This window comes from Zootoca vivipara, chromosome 1 (genome assembly GCF_963506605.1).
Source record: "Zootoca vivipara chromosome 1, rZooViv1.1, whole genome shotgun sequence".
NCBI classification, from domain to species: domain Eukaryota; kingdom Metazoa; phylum Chordata; class Lepidosauria; order Squamata; family Lacertidae; genus Zootoca; species Zootoca vivipara.
Window position 1 is genome coordinate 3,193,139 of NC_083276.1, and position 20,342 is coordinate 3,213,480.

The 20,342-nt window shown below is 46.8% G+C and overlaps 1 protein-coding gene across 3 annotated transcripts in view; it reads right to left on the reverse strand.

Moving 5' to 3' along the window:
- Nucleotides 1-20,342, reverse strand: part of MAP4K5 (mitogen-activated protein kinase kinase kinase kinase 5) — a 110,688-nt gene that overhangs the window by 21,643 nt on the left and 68,703 nt on the right. For all 3 annotated transcript variants that reach the window (XM_060270433.1, XM_060270470.1, XM_035098217.2), the window contains exons 4-16: nucleotides 19,787-19,877; nucleotides 18,962-19,026; nucleotides 18,649-18,704; nucleotides 16,807-16,854; nucleotides 16,665-16,707; nucleotides 16,142-16,214; nucleotides 12,560-12,691; nucleotides 11,458-11,520; nucleotides 9,218-9,299; nucleotides 7,463-7,579; nucleotides 6,664-6,742; nucleotides 5,644-5,702; nucleotides 4,143-4,210 (exon numbers count right to left, since the gene is read on the reverse strand). In XM_060270433.1, the coding sequence (XP_060126416.1) occupies nucleotides 4,143-4,210; nucleotides 5,644-5,702; nucleotides 6,664-6,742; nucleotides 7,463-7,579; nucleotides 9,218-9,299; nucleotides 11,458-11,520; nucleotides 12,560-12,691; nucleotides 16,142-16,214; nucleotides 16,665-16,707; nucleotides 16,807-16,854; nucleotides 18,649-18,704; nucleotides 18,962-19,026; nucleotides 19,787-19,877 (976 nt within the window). The remainder of the gene's footprint in view (nucleotides 1-4,142; nucleotides 4,211-5,643; nucleotides 5,703-6,663; nucleotides 6,743-7,462; nucleotides 7,580-9,217; nucleotides 9,300-11,457; nucleotides 11,521-12,559; nucleotides 12,692-16,141; nucleotides 16,215-16,664; nucleotides 16,708-16,806; nucleotides 16,855-18,648; nucleotides 18,705-18,961; nucleotides 19,027-19,786; nucleotides 19,878-20,342) is intronic.

Consider the following 20,342-nt stretch of genomic DNA (forward strand, 5'->3'; position numbering starts at 1 on the left):
CCCAAGCGGAAGAGCACACCAAGGAAGGGCCAGTCCGTTTGTACTCTTTCTCTATCAGCCCATTTTGGGTTGCAACATCGAACTCAACCGTGTAGTCTCTCAATGTACTTTATTTTATGAGCTAATGGCTGTGAACCCTGGTTTGCTTTGGTTTCATTTCTTCGTACTGCTTTATGCCCCCTTCTTTATTTTATTTCATGTTTTCTACTTTAACGTCACAATAAAGTCTTGGAATTTATTTATTTTTAAATAAAAAAAATCCCCAGAGCTTGAAGCAAATAAACAATGGGATGAGCAGGCGCTCCCCCTCGCCCTCCCGGATTACTAGTGCTCTGAAACGCAAAATCCGGTAATTCCGATTGAAACATCTTCTAAGTTCTTGCCTTCAGGTCAATGTCATCTCCCACTGACTTACAATGCTCCCAATGTCCTCTTAGGCCCTCCCATGACCACATTATTTCTGGCGACCAGCCCAGGTCTGGGGCCCACAATGAGTGGGGATGGGCAGAGTCATGGTAGTGGAGGAACAATAAAGATGATTTAGGAATGGCTTTTTAAAAATGTTCCTGAAGGGACAGGGGAAAGAGGCACTCCTCTCCCCCCCCCCAAAAAAAGGATTGGGCCCATTGCTCAGTGGCAGAGAACAAGTTTTGCACACTGAGGCCTCAGGTTCAATCCCTGATCTCCCCAGTAAAAAAAATATCCAGGCTGGAGAATAAAAGCTGTCCAGAAAACCTGGGATGGTTCAGCCCTGGGCTAAATAGATCAAGGGAAAATTATGTGCAACACTGGAAAAAAAGATCTGGAGAGTTCTCTCCCTCTGTAATTATTTTTGGGGAGTGTGGAGAGAGACAGGGAGAAAGCAATCGAGCAATATGATCATCTGCATGCAACTTTATGTTTATGCAGCTTTAAAGCAAATATCCCTCCAGCAAAAGGCTGGCAGGGCACAGCGGACCTTTCACACAGAGCTGACCCCTTGACGGAGGCCATAAATCAGCGCTGTGTTTTTTCTGGACGAGCCCAAGAGGACGGAAAGCGGCCCAAAAGCCGCAGCTCTTTTTTTCTTTCTGCATGGCAGTGACATTATCCAGCCTTCCAAGCCTCCAAAAACCCCAAGCATTTCCTGTTTACGGTGCTGAGCAGAACGTGACCCTCTGCTGGAGGGGCAGATGCGCTCCCTCTCTTTGGGCGTTTGGGACCATGAGCAACCCGGCTTCGCCTGCCCAGGTGACTGTGATGTGGTGCTCTGGGCTGGCCTCTGGGCTCCTCTGCAGCTGCCTGGAATGCAGCTGTGCCCCAGCCAGCTCCAATCACGCCCAAAGCCGCAGCAAATGCCAGACGCGACGCCCGGAGCCCCGCATTTCCTGCATGCTGCTCTCCTGATCAGTTGCCTAGTCCTAGAAGCCACTGCAAGAAAACGCCAGGCTGGTTGTAGGCAAGGATTTAACAGCTTTGGTCACAGAGAAAAGCACAGTAGAAGAGGGAGGAGGTGGGGGAGAGGAAAGAAAAGAAAAGAAGTGGGGAGAGGGGAGGGGAAAGGAAAGGAAAGGCAAAACCTCTTAGTTCAACAGAAGGCAGGACCTACAAAACCACTGTGGATATTTATAACCAGAGAAGATAAGTACATGAGAGCATAAGACGAGCCTGGCTACTGGATCAGGCCAAAGAGGGCCCACTCACTCCTGTTCGGACACATGCCAGAGAAGACGGGGAGACAGAATTGAAATCTGCCCAGTGGGTACCCACAAAGACTTTGGCACGATTGCTTCACCCTCACCTTCAAATGAAAAGAAGCCCAAGCACATAGGAATGGATTTGTTCACATTTGTCCTTTCTCTCCCCCCAGCGCAGTCGTTCCTGTTGCTGCCTACCCCATGGTAAAAAATTAAACTCGAAGCCGCTTCTGGCAGGGAGCCTGGCTTCTTTCTCCTCCTACAATAGCAGCAGAGGGCCGGGGGGGGGGGTTTTTGCTACGTAAGAAGTGTCATGTACATTAATGGTGCTTTGTGACTGATTGTGGAAACAGCTGTACAGTCAGCCGGCCAGCCAAAGGAGAGCAGGCCTTTACCAGGAGGAAGCGGAAGGCATTCAAGGGAACAGCTCCCCCAAAAGCAACACGAGTTGTGCTGCACAGCCAAGGGAGCCAGAGCAGAGAAGGCCTTTTAAGGCAAAGGTATTTTGCCTCCATGGGCTGCTTCACATTCCGGCACAATCAACTTGTGGCGCTCGAGGTTTCCTTATGGTAACCTGGGGGAATCCTGGCTTGCAAAAGACACTTGCTGGTCTTTGTGGCTGCAGAGAGACACAGGAATGCATTACGTACCACGAAGTTGCTGATGTCAGGGTTTTTTTTAGTGCCAGACTGTTCTAAGGGATTTAAAATCACAGAAGCAGTCATGGGATAGCCTGGCCTCCCCCAATCCAGTGCCTACAGATGTTCCAGACATCAGCTGTGCTGGCTGGGCCGAGCGGGAATTGAAGTCCAAAACATCTGGAGGATACCAGATTGGGAGAAAGCTGAGACGGGCAGCTGCTGCTTCAATAAACTCTGGAGCAGCTGCACTAAGCATGCTTGAGGCAGGAAATGAAAATGGCACTCCTCTGCACAAACACACACGATGAACAGAGGGGGCTCCACCTGCCGTGAAACAGGCCTTGTGCCGCAGAACCTTCCCGGCCACATTCTGCCCCGTGATCCAGTCTACTCATTCTGCAGCCACACTTAACAGCGCCCAAAGACTACCAGCTCGTTACCCTGAGACAATGGGAGTTACTTATTTCAAATGTTCATTCCCCCTGTTGTCCCACCCATCAGAAATCACACAGACCCCAGATTAGGCAATTTGTGGGGTGCAGCCACATCTAAGCTACAGCATGGGCTCACTGATTCCCCTACCGTTTCTCAACACACCAAGATAAGGCTTGAGTGAAGCTCTTAGAAAGCTGACCACACCACAAAGCTGGTCTGGAGCAGCATGATGGCTTACCTTCCAAGTCCCAGACTGCAGAATCCGGGACCGGCAGCTGTGTGACACCGGAAGTTGCGTTGACGCAACTTCCGGTGTCGCTCCGCCCATCTATGGGCACAAAAAATGGCCGCCGCCAACACCGGAAGTCACGTCGACGCACTTCCGGACATGCGTAGATGCGACTTTTGAAGCCGGCGGCGGCCATTTTTGGTGCCCATAGAAGGGCAAATCGGAAAGAAAAAAATGGCCGCCGACAGGAGAAAATAACGGAGAAAAACGGGAGACGAAGTGATACGGGGACCACCGGGAAAAGGTAAGTAAAAATGGGGGTTTCCCGGGGGAAATGGGGTACTTGGCAGCTATGCATTATGGTCAGGGTGCAGTGAGAAGTTAGGAGCACGTTCACACTCACCTCCCAAGTTCACAGACGGGAGAGGCAAGAAAATGGCAGAGGGTCGCCATGTCATGCTGCCAACCGAGTCCAGTGAGAGCAAAGCCCTCCACCTGCATCTCGGCAGGCCCACAAAGGCCACATCTGCCCAAAAATGCACACTCACTTGACAAAGAATGAATGTCACTTACTCCGAGCAGCTAGGAGCATCATAACCAGATAGGGACCACCGGCACCAAACTCTACAGGAAACTGCCCTAACTCACTCACTAACTGAAACCATCATGGGGACGGATGGTAGGAGGATGCCTTCACCCCCGCGTGGCTCCCCTTTATCACATACACAGCCCAACAAGACAATGACCGATCCCCCCAACAACATGCAAATCGATATGGCTAACTTAATCCAGCAATTCCCACCCCACAAAAAACCACAACACACTGCAATCAATTCTCTTTAGTCTCTCTCCTCTCTTTCCCCCTCACCCCCACATCACCTGCAACAAAAATGTCTCAAACGGACTGCAATGGAGTTGTATGAAGGATTCTATGATTTAAAAACAGAGACACGAAAGGTACTTTTGTTACTTATGGAAAACCCCTCAGGAAAAACTATTTTTTTTTTAATAAAAAAGGCCCTGTCTGTCCTGCAGATCTCACTCAAAAGCCTGACTTACCCAGGTTGTCCGGCTCCCCCCCCCTTCCCCCTTCCAAGCGGATGGCAACCTTGAAATGCACAGCGTACGTCATTTATTCACGACGGAGCCAGGCGTACTTACTTGGCGCAGCTTCCGCCATCAACAAAAGGATTCCAGTGTGAAGCAAAGTGTGTGCCGGCTGCCACCACCTGCAGAGGGGAAAATGTTCAGCTGAGCAATGTCTCCAAGCTAACATCTAATGAGGGCACCCCACTCTAATACAATCCGTACTCAGGACCCATTCCCCGGCTCTGGTTCAGGCGTAGCGTTTTCTGGATCTGCTTGGCTCTGCTTCTGCTCTGGGAAATGTACACGAGGAAAGGCCTGGCACAGACTGGGGACCAGCCCAATGCCAGGCCTCAACCGTCGCATGGCCAAAGGCCACGGATGGGCTTGAGGCTATCACTGCTGTCACCTTGAACTAGTAGCCCTCAAGTCTTCATTGTTTTTATACTTATTTACACTGAAATATGCACCTGGCCTTTGAAAGCCAGAATCAGCTCCAACACAGGAGGTGAGTGAGAAGACCTGTGTGGGTGCCCAGCCCAATGTGGAGGGAGAGGCCTAGAAGCTTCTGGTAGGTGGTAGGGGTGGAAATGGAAATGGAGGGTGTCATCAACCTTTTGAAGTGCATGACACTTTGGCTTACCTTCCAGGTCCCGGACTGCAGAATCCGGGACCGGCAGCCGTGTGACACCGGAAGTTGCGTCGATGTAACTTCCGGTGTCGCTTTGCCCTTCTATGGGCACCAAAAATGGCCGCCGCCGGCTTCGAAAGTCGCTTGTACACATGTCAGGAAGTGCGCAACTTCCGGTGTCGCTCCGCCCATCTATGGGCACCAAAAATGGCCGCTGCCGACACCGGAAGTCCCATCTATGCACTTCCGGACATGCGTAGATGCGACTTTTGAAGCCGCCGGCGGCCATTTTTTGTGCCCATAGAAGGGCAAATCAGAAAGGAAAAAAATGGCCGCCGGCAGGAGAAAATAACGGAGAAAAACGGGAGACGAAGTGATACGGGGGACCACCGGGAAAAGGTAAGTAAAATCAGGGTTTTCCCGGAGAAAACGGGGTACTTGGCAGCTATGCTTTGGGCAAACTGGCATTAACTTATTCTGTGATCTGCCAAAACTTTTTGACATGATACATCGGGGTGGGCAGAATTCAGAGTGGCTGGATCTACTTTTGTTTTATTTATTTTTAACTAGAACCCCCAAATCTGCCAATCAGAGCCAAGTACAAAAGACATACAACTAGAATTAAAGAACAAGAGTGCCTCCGAGTTCATTCTGAGCAGTATCGAAACTGAAGTGAGCTCCCCATTCATCCACACAGATGGCCACTCCTGGTCAACTTTTTCATTTCATCAGCTTAGCACAGGTGGGAAAGGCTCCTTTGCTGTTGCTCTTCCTAAAACTGGGAGCCAGAAACCCTTTGCCAATCTACTGCAGAGCACCCAGGGATCTACCAGTAGATCCCAATCTGCGTTCTGCACACCCCTGGGGGACATGTGTGTGCATGTAGCAAATTTATCTAGTATAAATAAATACTAAATAAAAAATAAAAACAAAACAAATCCGTACCACTTCATCTCGTGCTTCTGTTTCTTTCCTTAGAGGTGGTTCAAACTGCAGCTTGTCAACTGCAAGACATGAGACATTTACAACATTATAAACAAAACTCTTACGAGGCTTTTCCCCCAACTGCAATGTCCCCCGGCACAGCAAAATGTTCAAATTTATTAATATAAGCCACTTAGATGATGGTGATGATATATTTAATTATACCCCACCTTCTTCCCTGACAGGGACTCAAAGTGGCTTAGAAGAGCCTATTAAAAAGTTTTATTATCGGACAATTAAATAGTACTTCTTCTTAACATGCCTGAAAAGGTAGAGGGGGGTTTGTTTTCGGTTTGAAATGCTCTCTTCTGAAACGCCACCCTTTATGAGGGGCTGCGATTCCAAGAACTATCCCCCTGCAAAAATGAAACTAGCAAGCAGCGTGTCTGCTTGAAGGAATATCAACTATCAACTCTTTCACCTGAAATGGCATGCTTTTTAAGAGAAGTTAGGCAAGAAGAACACTTAAGCGGGTGCTAAATTAGGGGGCAGGCGTTTAGCTTTAAAATAGAGGAGAAGTAAAGTAAAATGTTTTCTCTTCACTCCAAAATGAAGATGAAACAATTAAATACAGGGTAAAAACAGGAATGGTCAAACAGAAACCGTAACGAGGTAGAAGGAAGTCAATAATACAACAAAATGAAAAGGTATTGCTTATCAATAGATAGGTATATTTATTGTTAAAGCTGTTATGTCGACTAAGCTGTTCTTTATTTATTTTTTCTTATTTTTTGTTTTCGCATGATATAACTATATTAGTAAATAAATCTTAGATTTCCAAACAATATTAGAATGTATAGGTAAAGACCAAAATTAGTCTAAGAACAAACACCGCAAGGTTAGTTTCTATTTATTTTTAATGAATGTTTTTGTATTGTCCTTTGTCTTTGTGTTGTTGTTTTCCCCCCGTTATGTCTTATTTGGTGTATTTATAGATGTATGTTTTTGTTAATAAAATAAAATAAAATAGGAGAAGCTCACAATTGATTTCAGATGCCGTCCTCTCTGCTCTGACGTTCCGGTTGGTGGAGCGAATGGTGTGGCGAATAACTGGGTGTGGCTGCAGGAGTCAGAAAGGGAGACATCAGAGGCTGTGACACATGCAAGGCTTCATCACCATAGCTGCCAAGTCTCCCGTTTTCCCCGGGAAACCCCCGTTTTTACTTACCTTTTCCCGGTGGTCCCCCGTATCACTTTGTCTCCTGTTTTTCTCTGTTATTTTCTCCTGCCGGCGGCCATTTTTTTTCTTCCTGATTTGCCCTTCTATGGGCACAAAAATGGCCGCCACCGGCTTCAAAAGTCGCATCTACGCATGACCGGAAGTGCGTCGACGCGACTTCCGGTGTCGGCGGCGGCCATTTTGGTGCCCATAGATGGGCAGGGCGACACTGAAAGTTGCATCGACGCACTTCCGGTCATGCGTAGAAGCTACTTTTGAAGCCGGCGGTGGCCATTTTTGGTGCCCATAGAAGGGCAAAGCGACACCGGAAGTTACGTCGACGCAACTTCCGGTGTCACACGGCTGCCGGTCCCGGATTCTGCAGTCCGGGACTTGGAAGGTAAGTTCATCACCCACCAAAGGGAAATGGGGCGCCCCACATAACCGTATGGCTGCATGTTTATAGTTGCAAAGGGATTTCCCCCCCCCCCCCCACGGAGGGAGCATTCCCTTGTGTAACCTCCCCACAATGAAGACCTACACAGGACTCCCAGGCTCGCCAGTTCAAGGGAGAATGAGGCCCAAAGGCGAAGAAACTGCCCAGAGGAGGGACTCACTCACCTCAAAATCGTCATCATCTGCTTCGGCATAATGAGGGTGGTTGTCGGGGTTGTTCACTTTGTCCAACAGTTCAACAGCCAGCGACCGAGAGAGGCCAGGCTGCCCAACAAAGGTATGCTAAAAATATACATACATTGAAAGAGTGAGAGGGAGAGTTCAGGACTTTCGTAGGAAGCTGCCTTAGGCCAGGCCAGGTGCCCTCCAGATGGAGCATGACTCCCATCAGGCCTGCCAGGACAGCTGTGGAGGGCACCAGGTTGGCAAGGGTTGGTCTGCACTGGCCAGCAGAGGCTCTTCAGCTACCTGGAGAAGCTGGGGAGTGAAGCAGGGACTTTCTGCATGGAAGCCAAAGCTATGGTCCTTCATCTGCTAGCTACCATGCGAACAGAACTTTCCCCAGGCTGCGCCTTGAGTGTTTAGGAGAGCCAGTGTAGGGGTCAGAGTGATGGACTCTGATCTGGGAGACCAGGGTTCGAATCTCACCACTCAGCCACTCACAGGGTTGTTGTGAGGATGAAATGGGGGGGGGGAGAGGACCACATACACCACCTTGAGCTCCTTAGGAGAAAAGGCATTATATAAATGTATAATAATAATAATAATAATAATAATAATAATAATAATAAGCATTATGCCTAGTTATTCTTTGAGAGAATATCCCAGAAGTGTGAGGTACTGATGCCAATTTCATGACTGCGGTTAAGCTTTTTAAAATGTTTTATAGACATCCCTGGCTGCCCTTTCTTAGAATGATTTTAGAATGTATTTTAATTAATTGACTGTGTGATTTTATGTACACTGCACTATTTTTACTTGTTGTTAGCTGCTCTGAGCCCAGCTTTGGCCGGGGAGGGCGGGATACAAATTATTATTATTATTATTATTATTATTATTATTATTATTATTATTATTATTAATGAAGTGGCTCCTCTTTAGTTTTAATAATAAAATTATTATGTTTTTAGTGTATTTTACACCTTTTGTTTTAATGTTTCTATGTGGGCTTTTTGTTTGTTTGTAAGTTGCTCTGAGTTGACTTGAGCAAGAGAAAGAAACTAAGTACGGTAACTAATTTAATTAAAAATAAATAAATGACTAAATAAATGGAGCAATCACATGCGGCTTCTTCGAGATTTCTAAGGCATGCTGAGGTTTGCATGTTACAACTTAAATGAAAAGGCGGCTTGCTTCTTCAGCACTGCAAGACTTGCTGCAGAGTCAGGCCCCAAAGGAAGGTTTCTCTTCCCCCTTGCGTGGAAATTGGAGGTTGCCTCTGAAGCTTCTCCCTGCATGGATTGTGAGCGCGGCACGGACCAAACACAGGAGGCCGAGCTTTATATCAGAAGGCGAAGTGCTGGTCCAGGGCATGCAACATGGTTTAGCCTTCCATCCAAACAAGGCAAAATCTCCCAATTCTTCACTTTTTCTGACAGCCTCTGCACTAGAGGTCAATTTGGGGATTTTTAGTGTCTGTCTGTTTGCTTAAAGTCTTTAAGACTCTTAAAAAACGTGATTCATCTAGTAGCGGATGGAATTATCTCAGCACAATATTAACACAGAGGTGGGTTGTTTTTTTGTAAAAACAAGAGGCTTTTTACATGCCTGGAAAGTTTTCGATATTCATCACGCATTACAGCATTTAAAAAAGAGATATGCAAGGGCTTTTGAGTGTGCCCTGAAAGCCAGAACATTTACTCCACTAGTAGGGATGAGATTTTACTCTCAGCTTTCTAAAGAAAAAGAAAACAGACTTACAGTAAGAAGTTTATCTGCCGCTGGCCTCTTCTTTGGGTTTTTTGTAAGTGCTACTTTCACAAAACTGTGAAATGTCGGTGACCTAAAAGAGAGAGAGAGAGAGAAAATGCAGCTTTTATTGTATGTGAGGGGTCTGCATGGTGGTTAAAAGACATTCAGATTCTGCATCATTAAAGTTTTTTTTTATAATGGGCAACCATTGCACAATAAGAAAATGAATATAATAAATAATACAAAATATAAATGACACAAATGAGCATATATTCCAAGGAAAGTCAGCAATAAATTAAGCTAAGCATTCTTAAGCAAAGCTCAACATAAACAGCAGCTGTGGCTGCGCTGAATCTTGTACTTCACCATTCGTATAAATGCAGCCTTCCCCAAACTGGCGTCTTCCAGGTGCTCTGGACTACAACCCCCATCATCCTTGACAAAGTGGCAATGCTAGCTTGGGCTGACGGGACTTTTAGTTCAGAACATCTGGAAGCCACCAGGTTCAGAAATGCCTGTATAATGTATGAAGAATCCCAATTTCTGAATTATTATTATTTATTGAATTTGTATGCTGCCCTTCATCCACAGACCATTCCTGCACTGCTCCGTCTGGGACCCTCCCTGCTCGCATACTGTCTCGCCAGAGTGGTGCATGCTCTAGTTATCTCCCGCTTGGACTACTGCAATGCACTCTATGTAGGGCTACCTTTGAAGGTACTGTTTCAACCATCATCTGGAAGTATTATCTCATTTACGTAGCTTCAAAGGAATCAGTAAAAGGTCCATGGATAACTCATAGCTGTACTCTTTTTCATTTTAGTTATTAGAGGTTGATTGATCATTTGGGGGCAAGTGCAAAATAGAGCAATTATGTCATCTCCATCTGAAATACAGGACGGAATTCAACATTGCAAATGTTTTTAGCTATCCAAATTGCTGTCACGGGGAAGATGGAGCATGCTTGTTTTCTCCTGATGCAGAGGGCAAGACACGAACCAATGGATTCAAATTACAGGAGAAGAGATTCCAACTAAACATTAGGAAGAACTTTCTGATGGCAAGAGCTGTTCGATAGTGGAATGGACTCCTTCGGGAGGTGGGGGACTCTCCTTTCTTGGAGGTTTTTAAAGCAGAGGCTAGATGGCCATCAGCCAGGGATTCTTTAGCTGTGATTTCTGCATTGCATGGGGTTGGACTGGATGATTCTATGACTGCATGGGCCTTTGGTCAGACCCAACTTCATAGCTCTTCTTAAGTCTTATGCATTCCCCTTTCATCTGCATTGGCCCATTAAGAAAAAAGTTCAAGTACGTTCCCCCCACCCCACCCCCCAACTGTCTTGTTTTTTTGTTTTTTAACTACATTTTTTTGCCAAAAAGGGGAAGGGAAGGACAGAAGGCCAGTGCAACTGTTGTGCAAACGGCAAAAACATCTGTAGCAAAAGAATGTGGTTTGACTGTCTGGGCGCTGGAAAATATGGCTAACATGAACTGCAGCCTATTAGAAAAACACACGCAGGCAACAAGGGGAGGCAACACAGTATGACGAGACTGCAACTCACATAAGGAGGGGGCAAATGAAATGTCGGGCAGACCAACCTCCCAGAGGGAAAGGTAACCTAACTTCGGAAATTGCCTTTGTCCTTATTCTAGAGAAATGCCACTTCTTAAAAATGGAGACTGAGCAGAGGCAGAGGGAGGCCTGCGAGAAAGCAGAAACCTCTGGTCTAAAACCCTTTCCCTCACCCCTTAATCGCACTTCCAGCCGTACGCTGGAGGATGGGGCATGGTCAGCTGAGAACACTTCCACTCTTGCCTATCCCTCTGCCTGGTCAGGCACAAAGCAAAGGTGGATATGCCCAGCCTGAAGCAACTTTTGCATGTACCCTAAAAGAACTGCAGGTGGGGGTGTCCAAAATGATCCAGTAAGGAGCCTTTTGGTTAAAAAGAAAGGCAACCATCAAAGGATTGTACTGCCCCATGACTAGAGTGGAGGGAGGGGCGATTTGAGGGGCTGCCAGTCAATATCAGCAGGTCAAATTCTTTCTGCTCCCCACACCCATCCCTTAAGCCCACATTTTTGGGGGTATGCGATGGAATATTCTAAGCATCTCTTTCAGCCACCTTCAGGGGTCACCATCACCATCCAAAGGGCGCCCCTATTGGCATGGAAAGGAACTAGACACAAACCCTTCAGGGCGAGACGGCTGCAAAAAGAATAAATGAAAAAGGCACTCCCAGACTTACCATTTTGTTTTTTCCTTTAGCTTCGGAGGCTGAAAGTTGCTTTTGGACATTAGGAACAAGGCCCTGAAATACAAGGAAACCACCCCATCAGGCGTGCAGAACACAGCTGTACAAGGAAAGGATTCGAAATAAATTTAAAAATTGTCCAGTAGCACCTTCCAGACCAACTAAGTTTGTTCTGGGTATAAGCTTTCGTGTGTATGCACACTTCTTCAGATACCATGCATGCACAAGAAAGCTTATACCCAGAACAAACTTTGTTGGTCTCGAAGGTGCGACTGGACGATTTATTTATTTAGACTGTGTCAGACCAACACGGCTACCTACCTGAAGGAAAGGATTTGTAAGGGAAGAAAAGGGGTTTCGACCGGAGTAGACCAAGTGGCGCCTGCCAGGTGGTTTGGATTACAAGTCCCATCTTTCCTGATCGTTGGGCTCTGCTGGCTGGGGATGATGGGATTTAGAGTCCACAACACCCCTAAATATTAGGAAGAACTTCCTGACTGCACACACCAAATTGCTGGTGGAACAGGCAGGCGGGTCAGGCTTTATTCATTTATTTGTGAGCTGCCTTTCGGGGCACAGCCCACTCAAGGAAGCTCACAGTATCGGGCAAACACAGTATCAGCAACCATCTAAAAATGTAGATATTATAAATGTTGCATTTGCAAAAGACTGAAGTGTTACGAATCTGTTTCCTCTTTTGATGATGCTTGCACATTTTCATACCAATTAAAAAAAATACCAACATAGAAAATCTAAAAATAACACCAACTGTGTTAACTGTCAATTAAAGAACTAGGGTTGTGGTGTTTTTTTTGGGGGGGGGGGGACACCATAGGTCAGTAAAAGCAAATTACAGAATGCTAATATTATTCTAGGTGGAAGGTTCTCCTCTTTCTCCAGCCAAAGGTTCTGTAGCAGAGGCAGGAGGGAGGGAAACCCCCCCCCCAAGGATGATGGAGTGTTGGGTTCCCTGCCTTGTCAAGGGGGTTGGAGCAAATGGTCCCTTCCAGCTCTCAGATACTAGAGTTCTTTTTAACACTCGTCTACTTCAGGGCCAGAGAGAGTGCGAGGAGAGGAGCCCTTCCTGGCCACACACCTCATTGGATGAAGATCAAACATGGGCGGTTGCAGCTCTCCAAGCTCGATGGCCGTGATGCCCACCGCCCAGATGTCGCACAGCTGGTTGTAGCCGCCGTTCTTTTCTACAGCTGCCACTTCCGGAGCCATCCTTTGTGGAGGGAACAAAAACGCTGTCAGGCGGCAGGAAAAGCCAAGACCCCCACCCCACCCTTTTGATTTAGCCCGCTAAACCCAAATGCCCCTCCCGTGCTTGCAGCCCAGGCACGGAGAACCTTTCGCAGCCCGAGGGCCACATCTCGTGAGCAATCTTCTGGAGGCTGCATGCCAGGGGTAGGCAGAGCCGGAGGCATAAAGCAGCTTACTCGAAAGGGTTCTTAATTAACAATCCCTCGTCTAGGGAATAGACAGTGTGCAGCAGAACAATCAAGTACCTTGTGACCCTCAACAGCCTCACCCCTGTCCCTTTTGAATTTATCTGAGTGTTTTAAAATGTTTTAACTCATAATGCCAATAAAGGTATTTGTGTAAAGCAGGAGGGCTGCTGGATCTTTCGTTTGCACAGAAGATGGCATTCCCAGTTATGCAGAAGTCAGAGGTTTCTACACAAACACATACTCTCACATGCATCCTTCCCCCCGCCCCAAGCAAACGATGCCTTATGAGGAACGGCTTAGGGAGCTGGGTATGTTTAGCCTGGAGAAGAGAAGGTTAAGGGGGGATATGATAGCCATGTTCAAATATATGAAAGGATGTCATATGGAGGAGGGAGAAAGATTGTTTTCTGCTGCTCCAGAGAAGCAGACACAGAGCAATGGATTCAAACTACCGTGTTTCTCATATTATAAGACATGTCTTATATTTATTTTTTCCTCAAAAAAAAAACACTATGGCTTATTTTCAAGGGATGTCTTATTTTTTTCCTTCTCCTCCTGCCGCGGCCGGCATTGCTGCTGCGCCTATCACTATGTCTTATTTTCGGGGTATGTCTTATATTCCTTGAATGCTTAAAAATCCTGCTATGGCTTATTTTATGGGTATGTCTTAAAATATGAGAAACAGGGTACAAGAAAGAAGATTCCACCTAAACGTTAGGAAGAACTTCCTGACAGTAAGAGCTGTTCGGCAGTGGAATTTGCTACCAAGGAGTGTGGTGGAGTCTCCTTCTTTGGAGGTCTTTAAGCAGAGGCTTGACAGGCATATGTCAAGAATGCTTTGATGGTGTTTCCTGCTTGGCAGGGGGTTGGACTGGATGGCCCTTGTGGTCTCTTCCAACTCTATGATTCTATGATTCAAACAAGAGGTACCGTATTATTGCAGTCCCTTAAGGAGAAGCAATGAGGGCACATACCCTGGAAAGAGTGGGGTAGCCTGAGGAGGCAGGCCTGGGGAGAGTCCTAAGGGCTAGACAAAGAAAACTGGAGAACTGGAGCCTGACAGAAATTTGCTGCTGCCAGACATGCCCCCTGGTCCTGCAGACCTGGGGGAGACAGCAAAAGGAGGAGGCCGATTGCGGTGCGGGCAGAAGGCAGGCAGGGAGTGCTCTGTGGATCTCTTTTGCAATAGATCACCCGGCGTTTTTTGTCTCCGAATTGTTTAACAACAGCCGCCCAAAGTGGCTGGGGCAACCCAGCCAGATAGGCAGAGTATAAATAAAATGATGATGATAATAATGATGATAATAAGCAACTCCCACCCCTTCCTTAATTCTCAGTGCATGTCTGACCTTCTTTGTAAGTCACTCATTTGCACTTGGCTCCAACTGGTGGGCCTCAAGGAGTCCTAGGGTGGAGTGGGGAGGGGATCCCGCATACCCCACTGGGTTTGTGGAGCTTTTGGTAAGCTGGCAGCGTTAAGCTATACCAGCATTTCTCAACCGCTGTTCCGCGGCACACTAGTGTGCCGCGAGACGCTGGCTGGTGTGCGGCGACGTGCGGCGACGAGAAGGGTGATTTTGCAGCTGCAAACTCCACCTCCCTGGGCGTCCTATTTCTTCGCCCCTTGTAGTTTCCACAGACCAATCAGCTTTCATTATTTCCATTTCCCCCATGCCTCACGTGACAGGATCATCCCAGAATCCTTTAGCCAAGATGGCAGCCCCCAGCAGCTAATAGTGCCGCACGTGTGTCTCTTTTTTGGAAAATCGAGCGGACTTCAAGTAGCTACTTTTAAAATATTCAATCTCCATCATTCAAAAGGTAGTTTGTTGCTAATTCACGGAGGCATGAAGACCAAATTGTCCTCTCACAAGTCCGAGAACACGCACAGGGTAAGATATGGGACGGCGGGGTCGGGTGGGGTGGATCAGAAACCCGGATCTTTTAAGAACTCGGCAGCGCTGACCCGCCGGAAAGCAATATTTGGCAAGTGTTTCTTACAGTCATAATTATAATATAGGGCAGCACAGAGTTAATTTTTTAAACTTTTTTAATGGTGGTGTGCCTCGTGATTTTTTTCACAGAACAAGTGTGCCGTGGCCAAAAAAAGGTTGAGAAACGCTGAGCTATACTGATCGAGTTGTTGGTGCGAGTTGTTGGGGACTGCAGTTCTGAGAATGCTGAGCCACTTCTCGGAACAATTCCTTCAAGGAAGACTTGACCTTTAGCCCCTCCTCAATGTGTGCACAACCGACTGCAAGATCAGATTGTTTTTTATTTTATTGAGGGCGCACTTGCAAACTTTACCACTTCAGCCTTGCTTCTGCTACCATAAGGACTAGGGAGCTACCTTTTGCAGAATGAACAAAGTAAAGGCAGGAAATTTATAACTCTTTTTAAAAAAAGTGAGCTGCACATAGCAGCCTGCATTTCACAAGTTGCTCATCTGTGCTACTTCCAGGTTCATCCAGAGGTTGCTTCCTTGACTGACAAAAGCTGCCTATTCCTGTGAACAGTGTAGGATGTAAATCAGGAACCAAAGGTGTATATATATATATTCACCTTCCAATTTCTGAAAGTTGTTGCAGCCGAGATCTGTGTGCTTCTGCCTCACATGTGACACCTTGTATGGGCTGTTAAAGCAGAGGTGGGACACCTTTTTCAGCCTGGGGGTCACATTCCCTCATGGACAACTTTTTTTGGGGGGGGAGGGGTGTCACATGCCAGTTGTGGATGGGGCCAGATGCAAGAGTGGACAGAGCAATGGATGCAACGGTTAAGGTCACACTCCAGCCATGCTACACACACACACACACACACACACACACACACACCCCTCCATCTTGTCAAGCAAGTAGCATTCCCATAGTTCAAAGATGATTCCAGCTTGGCAAAGGCACTCCAAGGGGGGGAGTTGTGGGGAGGAGGGGCTGTGACCTGGGAAGGGTCTCAAGGGCCAAAACAGAGGGCTGGAGGGCTGCATTTGGTCCCCGCCTCTGCCTTAAAGTGAATCAGCAGAAGGTATTCAGCGGCAGCGGAAGAGGTGATTCCCAGAGGGATGCCCAGCCAACAAAGTCAGAAAAGAGCTCAAAAGCTTTGAGTCTGTTTCTGCCAACTCACTGCACCCTCAACTCCTCTTCCTGCATCCCCATAGCACACTCACTCCAGAAACCCTGGCTCAGCGTCACAGGCCCTTGTTTGAATAACCCCAAGGAATTTATTACCAGTAAGGGGTGCCGATAAACGACTTCCTCTTTGCAATGGTGGCCGTTATTTTCGCCGCGACGCCAAAGTCAGCTGCGGGAGAAAGAGTGGAAGATGTTTTCTAGAAGCTGAGATTCCATTTCACGCAGACCAAGGAAAAGGCTGTAAGCAGGCCCTCTTGGGAAGGGTTGGGGAGGGTGAAGAGAGGCATGTGTGCCAAATTTGTATTAGTGCCAGCCACAGTGGCCTCGATCCTTGCCTCCCAAGCTCCCACCCAAACTGGAAGGGGCAGATGAGTGGGTGAAACTGGAGGTTGAATTAAAAGGGAATTTAATTGCTTTAGGGGTTGGAGATGGCACAGGAGCTAGCCAACCAGTCCCACCCACATCTGGCTTCTGTGGCATGCAGAGCATGACCTCAAAAAGAGAAGGTACATTTGCACTGCCTGAAGCAAAGATGCCTCCCAGACGGTCTCCGCTGCTCTGCAAATGTTACACGTGTCTTTACTCTCTCGAGGAAGTCAAGGAGAGCAAGCAAAATTACCCAGCTTGATGTCCCCATGGTCTGTCAGCAGAATATTTGCACCCTGAAAAATAAAGTTAAAACCTTAAGTTTACGGTCACTCACCAACAACCCCCCCCCCTTTCTTTAACCTGAGAAAGAGCTGAATTCAGGAATCACATACCTTAATATCCCGGTGCATTTTGCCTTTCTTGTGCAAATAATCAAGCCCCTAAAAAGAAAGCAGCAGCAAAGATGAGGATGGAACTCCAAGATAGCCTAAGAAATGCCAGAGTGACCAGAACCAATTCCCCCACGAGACGACGGGCTGTTGCCTGAGCCCCATTCACCTGCCCCTCACTAACTTTAAAAGAATTGCTGAGATAATGCATGCAAAATGTTTTTAAATGAATCCTTATGCAAACACATCACTATGCTTTATTTGTGTTATTATTGTTTGAAGGATAACTCGGTTAGTAGAGCACAAGACTCTTAATCTCAGGGTCGTGGGTTCGAGTCCCATGTTGCACGAAAGATTGCTGCATTACAGGGGGTTAGATTAGATCAGGAACATCCAACTCCCAAGAGGCTGCGATCTACTCCAAGTATAAAAGTATAAAATAACTCTCAGTGATCTACCCACTGTCATAGGAAGGAGGGAGGAGCGTGCTTGGCCACAGTTGTTGAGCTTTTTTGGGGGGGGGGTTGGCAACGCAGCAGCAGGAGGGAGACAGCGCTGGAGACAGGATACAGGGATTTTGTTTGCACCAGAACGACCACGATCACCCAGGCGATCTATCGGTTGGACAACCCTGTATAAGATGAACCTCAGGGTCCCTTCCAACTCTACAGTCCATGACCTTGATTCATAATTTGAGGGGTCCCTGTTCCCCAATGTGGTTCAGCAAAGCAGCCCGCATGTGCCGGTCCTCTGCCTCATCCACAGAGAATGAAACAGAGCTGTGAAGAGGAGGTCCAGGAGTGCGACATCGGGCTTCCGGATTGTCTGCGGAGGGAAATGGCGGTGCAGAGAGGATCGTTTGCTTAAGAGACAACCGTTACCAGGCATTTTGAGCGACAGGGGTGCGTGCCAGGGTTCGGCACCCCCCCTTAAAAAGCCCCAAGGAAGAGTGGGGTCTCGAGGGGACCAGCCAGGCAAAGAAACTTGCTGCGCTCGCGAAGCCTCGCCACTGCATCGGCAGTAAAGGGGGGGTGAGAGAAACTGCTTGAGTTTGCCCACGGCTCGATCGCAGCTCAAGAAAGCCGAAACCACAAATCGCCACCTGAAGCAGCAGACTTTCTAAACAAGGTACTTATTGCCAAACTTTTCAGATTCTAAAACTAAAGAATTTGGACTTATATTTAATTCAGCAAAGATGGAATTTAAAACTTCCGTCTTCTGAAGGATAGATTCTGCAGCACAGACTTGTGAATGGGATCAAAGACATTTGGAAAAGCATCAGTCTTTTGTTACTTCTTAAACTGCATTTAGCTACTTACTAGCAAACCACCTTTCTGTTGGATACAAAGAATTGAGCTGTTGTCTCTTTGAACCCTTAAATGAAACTTATATGAATGGATTGGAGTATCCTCAGTTTTTATGAATGGCAAAGCTACTTTTATGAGTGAAAGTGGTTTAAAGACTGGAAAATTTTTTAAAATAAATTTAAAAGGACCCTGGATCTTGCAAAAAACCTACTGAAGCTCAACAGGAGAACACTCTTCCATAACTGGGAGAAATCTCAGGGAGGAAGAGTACCTGGGAAAGTGGGAGTAGGAACGGAAAAAACTATAAATGAGCAGGGCCGCATATTGGAATTACAACTGAGCGTGCTCTGGTCCATGGGATCACGAAGAGTCAGACACAACTAAATGACTAAACAACAACAACCGAGCAGTTTATTAGCTAAGATTATTATTGGCAATCTTCTCCCGCTCCCCCACATGTACTTTGAACTGCGGTTCTACTGAAACAGCTTCGTTCTTACACCAAAAGTCACCCAAGACCTGCCCAGCAGTGCCTTACCTTCAACGTCTCTCTGCAAACAAATGCAATCTGAAACTCCGACAGCGGTCCCGTCACTGAAAGGAAAATCAAACATAAAATGGCAAAGCTCTTGACCCGTGTGGGGCTGATAAAAGGATGTCCTTCGTCATGCGGCACATGGCTAATGTATGGAAGTCCACAGGGCTTTCCCATTTGTTGCGGCAGGTTTTGGACTGCAGCACTTTACAGTAATTTGTGCCCCAAATTAAAGAGAAGAAAAGAGTCGTGCATCCCACCCCAACCCCTTGAAGGAAGGAAGGGCATGGTATAAAATAATAAGGTTGCCAGTTACCATGATAAATATCTTGAAGGGATCCTCCTCCGCAGTACTCCATACAAATCCACAGCTTCTCACGGCTATGAAATTAAGCAGATATTATCAGAAAAAAATGTCTGATGCTTATAACAAATCGAAAAACATTTATTTGAATTGCATTGATATTCAAAGCCCATCCTGTCCCTGAGGCTCAGGGTAGTTAATCATTCTTACCCATCTTAGACAGGCGCTTTGTAGTGATTAAGTGCCACCTTGTCGCCATTATTCCCATTACACAGACAGGAACTGAGGTCGGAGGTCCATTTTTTACAAAGTTAGCTATCATAGGTTCAAGACCCACAGCAACATCAAGTCCCGACCCCTTTGCAGATTTTTAAGTATCACATAAACAAAACACAACCCTTGATTTCTTGGGGGAGGGGATGTGTGCTTCTGCTGCTTGGTATGCGGCAAACTGCACGGACACTTCTGAATATCAGAACATGCAAGCGCAGGGAGATGGCTCAAATCCGTAGAGGAATGAGGGATGTCCCAAGAGCTTCACGTCCAATAGAATGCAGAATTACAGCAGACTGGAAAATACAATGCTTCAGGTTTGGTGAGAAGAAGCCCTTCACTTCCGTCACACCAGAGCTTTAAAAAATGGCCCTACGTAGCCGCAGCATCAAAGTTTCATCAACTGTGACATTGTAGGACCACCGTATCTTGCAGTTGATAGCAAGCTCAAAAACCAGTGGGGGAATGCCACCTTCCCTGGGGCTTCTGCAGAAAAACCTTAGGTCCCTGCAGGAAGTTGGCACAGCAAATTGTTTCTACAGAGCAGAATGCAGAAGGCCTTACCTGAGATAGCTCCCAAAGTAAGCGACGATGTTAGGATGCTTGCATTCCTTAACCATGTAGATCTCTTGCTGTATCAACGAAAAGTCGTCCCCTGGGGAAAACCACAAAACAGATTTGTTATTCACTTTAACCAGGGCTGTTGCCTGGTTAAAGGAAGCCTGCCCGAACGACTGTAGGAATCTTAATTAAATCTGCACATATTAACATAGGAGGGGGAAATAAACCCAACAAGGCCAAAGGTGGGAAAGGCATATGTGCTGGCTGGGGCTGATGGGAGTTGCAGTCCAAAATAAATGGGAGGGCTGGTTTAGATGATGTCCTGCAAGGTGTGTAGGAGCAGCTAACATCAAAGAAGAGACAACGGGGGAATACTCCTTCCATGATGGCGCTTGACACTTGCAGGTCTCATAAGAGCTTCTATTAAAAACTGAATGCTTTTAATTGTTTTAATCTACTGAATTAAATAACGGGAGGCATCTTTCTAGGCAGGATGGATCAGTCTATTTCCACTCTGTGTCACTTTTGCATGTATTCCTTCATAAATAAATGCCAATAA